This window comes from Tupaia chinensis, unplaced genomic scaffold (genome assembly GCF_000334495.1).
Source record: "Tupaia chinensis unplaced genomic scaffold, TupChi_1.0 Scaffold000360_1, whole genome shotgun sequence".
Taxonomy (NCBI): domain Eukaryota; kingdom Metazoa; phylum Chordata; class Mammalia; order Scandentia; family Tupaiidae; genus Tupaia; species Tupaia belangeri.
This window is the reverse complement of record NW_006159856.1, coordinates 2551273-2559505: the sequence shown is the minus strand read 5'-3', so window position 1 is coordinate 2559505 and position 8233 is coordinate 2551273. Positions and strand designations below refer to the sequence as shown.

Here is an 8233-nt window from a genome sequence, read left to right as displayed (position 1 = left end):
GCAAGTGCACGCGCCCTATAGCAAAAACCTCTCAAAAAAAATTTTTTTACAACATTTAGAGTATATGACATGATTTTTCCCAGTATGAATACAGTGCATATTAATCAAGTCAGATATTACCATATATATACTAACTTTCTAATTACTTTTTAAGACAATGCTGGAGGCTTTTGCTTCAAAGTGGAATTTAGCAGTATGAATGATTTAAATCACATCCAGGCAGTGTAAACTGCTTTTAAAAAAATTTTTTTTAATTGTTTAATTTGCCAAAGGTGCACGTGCTCACCAGAAAGAATATAACTTGCTGCTGACTCAGACATACATGTTAATTCTCCACCAGCTCTCCTGGATCTTGGAAATTTATAAATTCTTGAACTGAATATGTCACTGTAGATGACAACTGAGGTAATTAACATCTCTTTAAATCAGCCAACCAGAACTCCATGTTCATCTCTCTCTACCTACCACAGTGGTCTCCTTCTAGGAGAGCCATCATATTATAACCATCCCTCATAAATCTGTGAGGATTTTTCCAAATGTACATTTCCACCTTTTAATATAGGAGCGAGCTACATATATGTTCAATCACAGTCAAGTTAAATAAGCATATTTAATAATGTACTACGTGGGGGCTGACAGGAGGCATGGTGGTTAAGGGTGCTGGAATCCCACATGGCCAACTGCGTTTTGAGTCCCAGACCTGGTGGCTTTCTTTCTTACTTTCTCTCTCTCTTTCTCTCTGTCCCTCTCTGGTAAAATTTAAATAAATAAATAAATAAATAAAGTTAAATAAAAAATAATCCTTAAAAAAAAAAGGAAAGAAAGAGGTTTTCCCAGTATAGTGCATGTACTCACCAGAGAGACAGAGACAGCAAGAAATCGCCCTCCAGGAGGGAAGGCCATGCCGCAATCTCTTCTCCATTCTCCTCTCAGGATTTCAGGCATGCATACACAGGGACCTGGCATAACTTTTTTGTTTGTTTGCTTTGTTTTGAGAGATTTTTGCTATAGGGCTCATGCATTCGCCAAATAGAGAGAAACAGAGAGACAGAAAGCGAGAAATCACCCCTGGGGAAATGGGCATGCCGCAATCTCTTCTCCTCCATTCTCCTCTCAGGATTTCAGGCATGCATACACAGGGACCTGGCATAACTTTTTTGTTTGTTTGCTTTGTTTTGAGAGATTTTTGCTATAGGGCATGTGTGCTTGCCAAGAGACTGGGAGAGACAGAGAGACAGAAAGCGAGAAATCACCCCTGGGGAAATGGGCATGCCGCAATCCTTCTCCTCCTATCTCCTCTCGAGATTTAGGGCACACACAGACACACACTCGGAGTGAGTTTTAAGCTACTGGGTCCAGGACTCGAACCATAGTCGATTACATGGGAGTCCAGCAATGTAACCATTATGCCATTTGCTGGTCCTAAAACAAAATCTTTTAACCCAAACAAACTGACTGACTTGAGCACTGAGTATGGGAAAACAGCTTTTATCAAACATATGAAATAGAAGGTGAAGAGCCACAAAGATACAGAAACCTGGGAGTGGCTCAGCCAGGTGGTATAGTGGTTAAGGTAGCTGGATCCCGCATGGCCAATAACACTGTTCAGGTCCCAGACCTGGCTGCTCAAAAACAAACTATGTGTGAGTGCACATATGTGCCCCAAATACTAAGAGTAGGGGAGAAGGGATTGTGGGATGGCCATCTCCCCTGAGAGGGGGGTTAATTTCTCATGTTCTTTCTCTCTTTCACTTTTCCAAACCCCCTCCACCCTCATGAGCACACATGCCCTATAGCAAAAAAACGAAAACAAACAAACACGGTAGCAAAATACCTTTTGTTTACAGTTCCATCTTAATTCTCACAGCTGGCAAAACACATTAAGGAAATACACGTACTGGTAAAGTTGGTACTTTACCTGAAGCCCACCTCTTTCCATGACCTTGTTGTCTCTTAGAAGTACTACTTACAGCTGACATTCCTTACTCACCTCTCCAAATCCTCCTTTTCCTAGAACTCTGTAATGTCTAAATGTGTTCTTTGTTACTGGTTGCCTAATCAATAATAAAAAAAAAAAGTTTCAGGTCTCACATTGCATTGTTATTTTAAAACAGAAAAATCTACCCAGCCTTGTCTTAGCCTTATTTATTGCACCATGTTGCTCATAGGATACGCCCAGGTCAGTGGATGTCTGTGTTCAGGCACTGTAGCTTTCTCTAGCGGGACAATTTTGTGCTTGCCCCACCAGAATCTTTGTGCTCACTGAAGCACATGGAAAATGCTGGAAACACTGAGGCAAGATGCACAGCAGTACAACAATCCTTACTAATGAAAAACAGGTTTGCAGTTCGCACACACTGGGAAATGTTTGCATATAACTCATGGCAGAATCTTTTTTTTTTTTTTTTTTGGAGAGATTTTCACTATAGGGTGCGTGCACTCGCCAGACAGACAGAGAGAGACAGAGAGATAGAAAGCGAGAAATCACCCCCAAGGGGGGATGGTCACGCTGCAATCCCTTCTCCTCCATTCTCCTCTCGGGATCTTGGGCACGCACGCACACAGGCCTGGCATGAGTTTTAAGGCACGGGGTCCAGGACTCAAACCACGGTTGACTACGTGGGAGTCCAGTGACATAGCCATTACGCTAACTGCTGGTCCCAACTCATGGCAGAATATTCAGCACACCTCTCTGAGCCTGTCAGAAAGCTGTTGAGGAAAATGACATATGTGGGATCTCCAAAAAGTTTATGGAAATTTTGTATTATGAAATTATGCATGGATTACAAAAAATTTTTTGCAACAAAAAGTAAATTTGTAGTCTGTTTTCATTTTTCTGTGAATATTTTGAAATCCCTGTATAATGCAATATCTATCCTTTGAAAAAGAACCTCAGAGAAGATGTTTAAACCTAATGTCTCAAAAAAAAGTGTGAGCTAGAACTAGAAATTGAATCAACTGATAATTGTAATAATAACATTAATCTAGTAGTAGCTAACACTTTAAAACTTTTTTTAAAAATTTGCTAGAGGGCACGTGTGCTTGCCAGAGATAGAGACAGAGAGAAAGAAGAAGGAAGCACCCCCTATGGGGTATGATCACTCAATCCCTTCTCCATTTCTCCAAACTGTTGGAATTTGAGGCATGCACACACATGTGCCAGGCATGTTTTTCAAGCCCCTGAAGCTGGGATTCAAACCACATAGTCATGTGGCATCCAGTTCCATTAACCATTTGGCCACAGGGCTGACCCACAGCTAACACTTTTTGAGGACTTATTTTGTGTATCGAACATTGTGTTAAGCATTTTACAGATCTCCTAGGTAATCCCAGTAACAGTCCAATAGGATAGATTCTATAATTACCTTTATTTTACAGAACAAGGATCTGAAGCTCATAAAGGCTAAATAAGCCCAGGGCTACACAGAGAGTAAGAGGCTGCACAGGAACTCGGACTGCAAGTCTTAACTGCTATGTCATATTAAATCACTGTAAATCTAAAATATGTTTATATTCTAATCACTACTCCAACAGTGCAAATGGCCTTTTAAAAAGAGAGAACAGGGTCAGGAACAGCAGATGGCATAATGGTTATGTTGCCAGACTCCCATGTAGTTGACCACAGTTCAAGTCCCAGAAGCAGCAACTTAAAACTCATGGTGTGTGCGTGTGTGCCCAAAATCCCAAGAGGAGAATGGAAGGGAAGGGACTGCAGTGTGGCCATCCCCCCGGGGGTGATTTTTCGCCTTCTGTCTCTATCTCTAGTGAGTGTACATGCCCTATAGGAAAATCACTCTTAAAAAAATAATAAATAAAATAAAACGAAGAGAATAGAGTCAACTGAATCAGAAGAAACTGTGTAATAAATATTAATGCATTAACTTTTGTACAAAAATGCCACATAAAACTCAAGATTCTAATAGTATTTTGGCAGATAGAAAAGTATAGAACAATCCAGTTTGCATTATGAGAAGTTGATACATGTTTCATTCAGTTTTAAATTAGAACCTACCTTTCCAAATATTTCCATTGTAAAAATCGAGAAAAATGTGGGCTTTCTTGGTATTCTTGAAAAGGTTTTCCACTTAAATATTTATGGACAACTCTAGAAAAAGATTTTATGCAATTATACACATTTGTTGCACTACAATATTAAAACAACCACCTGTTCCAGGAAAAAAACTGTAAACATTTTGCAAATAAGACTAGAATGAGGTTCAGACCCTATGGCCTAGTGGTTAAGGAAAGCCAGATCCCACATGGCCAACTGTGGTTTGAATTTCAGCCTCAGCAGCTTGGAAAACAAGCTGGGCATATGTCCATGTGTGTCCCAAATCCAAACAGGATGGAGAAATGGAGGAGAAAGGATTGTAGCATGACCATGCCACATTAGGGGTAACTTCTCCCTCTCCCTCTCTCTGTCTCTCTGTCTCTCTCTGGTGAGCATACTCCCTCTGACAACCAACAACAACAAAAGACTAGGTGTGGGCCAGTAAGTGGGATGGAGGCTAAGACGTCTGGATCCCACACAGCCTAAAGAGTGGTTCAAATCTCAGACTCAACAGCTTAAAAAACATTCTAGGTGGGACCAGCAGGTGGCATGGTGGTTAAGGTGCTGGATATTCCCACATGGCTGACCACGGTTTGAGTCCCAGACCTGGTGGCTTGCTTTCTCACTCTGTGTGGTGTGTGTGTCTCTGGTCAAAATAAAATAAATGAATGAATAAATAAAATTAAATTTAAAAAAAAGAAAAAGAAAAACATTCCAGGCATGTGTGCATGCATACTCAAAATTCTGAGAGGAAAATGGAGACGGGACTGCACCATGGCCATCTCCTCTGAAGGGTAATTTCCCCTTTCCCTCTCTCTATACTTCTCTCTCTCTGTATCTCTCTCTCCGGCAAGCACCTGTGCCCAACAGCAAACTAAAAAAAAATAAAATAAAAAAATAAACCAGGTTCAGGTCTGGCAAATGGCATAATAGTTACCTTGTAGTTACCTTGCTGGACTCCCACATGGGCCCTCTGCAATTCAAGTCCTGGACCTGGTGGCTTGAAACTCACACTGGGACCATGTGCATGCATGACCAAAAACCTGAGAGGAGAATGAAGGAGAAGGGGTTGCGGCATGGTCATCCCCTGGAGGGTGATTTCTTGCCTTCTATCTGTTTCTCCAGCACATGCAAGTGCCCTATAGCAAAAATCTCTCAAAATAAAGAAATAAATAAATAGACTAAAATGCTAGTATGAAAAAAGAAAAACCCTTTTTTATTTTTGAGAGATTTTCACTGTAGGGCGCGTGCGCTCGCCAGACAGACAGAGAGAGACATAGAGACAGAAAGCGAGAAATCCCCCCCCAGGGGGGATGGGCACGCTGCAATCCCTTCTCCTCCATTCTCCTCTCGGGATCTTGGGCATGCACGCACACGCGCCCGGCGTGAGATTTAAGCCACTGGGTCCGGGACGCGAACCGCGGTCGACTACGTGGGAGTCCAGCGACATAGCCATTACGCTAACTGCTGGTTCCCAGAAAAACCCTTTTTTCTTTTTGAGAGATTTTCACTGTAGGGCGCGTGCGCTCGCCAGACAGACAGAGAGAGACATAGAGACAGAAAGCGAGAAATCCCCCCCCAGGGGGGATGGGCACGCTGCAATCCCTTCTCCTCCATTCTCCTCTCGGGATCTTGGGCATGCACGCACACGCGCCCGGCGTGAGATTTAAGCCACTGGGTCCGGGACGCGAACCGCGGTCGACTACGTGGGAGTCCAGCGACATAGCCATTACGCTAACTGCTGGTTCCCAGAAAAACCCTTTTTGACCTTGAAAATACACCACCAAATAAGTTACCTTATGCTACATACTTCTTGAAGAAATTTTTATACCATCAATCATACCTCTTAGTTTTTTCTTACACATTTATTACAGACATAATAAAGCTCTTACTTGGGGAGTAGATGAGGAACAGAATACAGCCTGTTATTTACAGTGTTTACTGAGCAGACCGCAAGCACTGTTACTGGAGGGAAAATGTCAAATTAAGCCATATGCTGAGGAATCTGATAGCTTAGGAGACTGACAAATTAGCTGTAAGACAATAGTACAGCCAAAGTATTCTAACTATGCAGAGTTTGTACAGAACACTTGCTCTGGGGGGAGTCGGTAGGTGGTAAAGGGCACTGGACTCCTACATGGTCAACCCTGGTTTGAATCCCGGACATGGCAGCTTGCTTTCTCACTTTCTCTGGTCAAATTAAAATAATAATAATAAATACAACAAAATAGGGAGCAACAGTTCATAAATAGAAGGTAAGTATTAATGTACATGCACTGTACATTACATCTCCAAGAATCGTTGCAAAATACCTTTATCTTAAATAGTACATGTAAACCGTATTATTAATAATAAACTGTACTTGGGGCCAGCAGGTGGCATGGTAGTTAAGGGTGTTGGTCTCCACATGGCCAACCATGGTTCGAGTCCTAGACCTGGTGGCTTTCTTTCTCACTTTCTCTTTCTCTTTCCATCTCTGGTCAAACTTAAATAAATAAATAAATAAAATTAAATAAAATAATTCTAAAGAAAAAAAGAACACTTGCTCTGGGAAAAGAGGCATTTGGGACACATCTGAAGAAAGTGATGTTGGAGCCAAAGTAAAAGTTGTCCAAAGAAGAAGAAAAAGGTATACCAAGTATGGACAAAAGTCTAATAGGAAAAGACCAGGGTTTATTTGGGAAATTGCTAGTAGATCCAGAACCGAAGAAGCTTTGGCCATTATCCCATTGATTTTTAGAATTCTGAGCAAGTCACTTGAGTTCTGCTTCACTTTATTTTGTAAAAAGTTATTCATATGTTCTGGATCGATTAATGTTATAGAAAGTGATTTTCAAAATAAGGATCCTAGTGGGTCCCAAGACCTTTTCAGTGTGTTCAATAATGAAATTATCTGTAACAATACTAATAAGTTATGTGCCTTTTTATCCAATCAAGACACTATATAATAATGCTAAGATATATGTGTCTTTTTAGTCAATAATGACACTATTATCTCTAATAATGCTAAATATATGTGTCTTTTTATTTAACACAATACTATATTCATGACGATGCTAATACATATGCGCCTTTTTATTCAATGACACTATATAATAATACCAGCACTGGGCCAGTCCATGGCCTGGGGCCTAAGGCAGTTGGATCCCACATGACTGACCATATGGTTCATATCTTGGACCCAGTACCTTGAAAAAACACTCAGGGTGCATGTGCAATTCCAAAAGGAGGAAGATATGGAGATGGGATCGTGGTGTGACCATTACCCCTGGGGATGCTTTCTTGTCTCTCTCCAGTGAACTCATGGACCTTCTGGTGAAAATTAAAAAACAAACAAACAAACAAACAAAAACAAAAAAAGGCTAAAATATTTGTGCCTTCTTAAAACTTGGGTTCTCCAGAGGCCATAAGACACGTGATGGCATCATAGTTTTAAGCAACACTGGGACATTTGTGTCTTATATTTTAAAAGTATAACCCACATAAACAAACTCAGCTTTTTGTGCTAGTGTGGCCAGGTCCTTGGTTTTTATTTTAAGTATGCAACTTTGTAACAGCATCAGATGCTCCAGACCAAATCCCATCACACTCCAGTCACGCAGGTCTAGGTGAGCCTTTCCTGCTGCACGTGAGCCACCTGAACACAGGAAGATGGTCATGTCTGTCGATGTAATTCAAGTACCCAGGACAGTGCTTAGCACATAATAAGTTTGTAATAACTATCTGCTTAATGAATAAATGGATTCAACTCTTTGTGGTCTGGTGTCCCACTTAACACATCTTGTCCCACTTAAGACAAGACAAAAGTTTTGAAACTTCCTCAAGTCCTAGAATACATAGGAAAGAACTTGAAAAATACTAGCACAGGGCCAGCCAGTAGTGTGGTAGTTAAGGCACATATGGCTAACTGTGTCCTTCAAGTCTCAGGCCCAGCAACTTGAAAACATGCCAGGCATGGGACTAGCAGTTAGGATAATGGCTATGTCGCTGGACTCCCATGTAGTCGATCGCAGATCAGGTCCCAGACCCGGCGGCTTAAACTCACGCCGGGCGCGTGTGCGTGCGCACCCGCCCAAGATCCTGAGAGGAGAATGGAGGAGAAGGGATTGCAGCGTGGCCATCCCCTCGGGGAGGGAGGGGGTGATTTCTCACTTTCTGTCTCTCTGTCTTTCTCTGTCTTTC

General features: G+C 41.6%; 1 protein-coding gene across 5 annotated transcripts in view; it reads right to left on the bottom strand.

Annotated features, from left to right (window-relative positions):
- Positions 1 to 8233, bottom strand: part of GRK4 (G protein-coupled receptor kinase 4) — a 101439-nt gene that overhangs the window by 51202 nt on the left and 42004 nt on the right. For 4 of the 5 annotated variants that reach the window (XM_006152934.3, XM_027773590.1, XM_027773592.1 and 1 more), the window contains 2 exons: positions 4013 to 4105; positions 1991 to 2054 (listed from right to left, as the gene is read on the bottom strand). In XM_006152934.3, the coding sequence (XP_006152996.1) occupies positions 1991 to 2054; positions 4013 to 4105 (157 nt within the window). The remainder of the gene's footprint in view (positions 1 to 1990; positions 2055 to 4012; positions 4106 to 8233) is intronic. The other variant, XM_006152941.2, reaches the window with a different exon arrangement.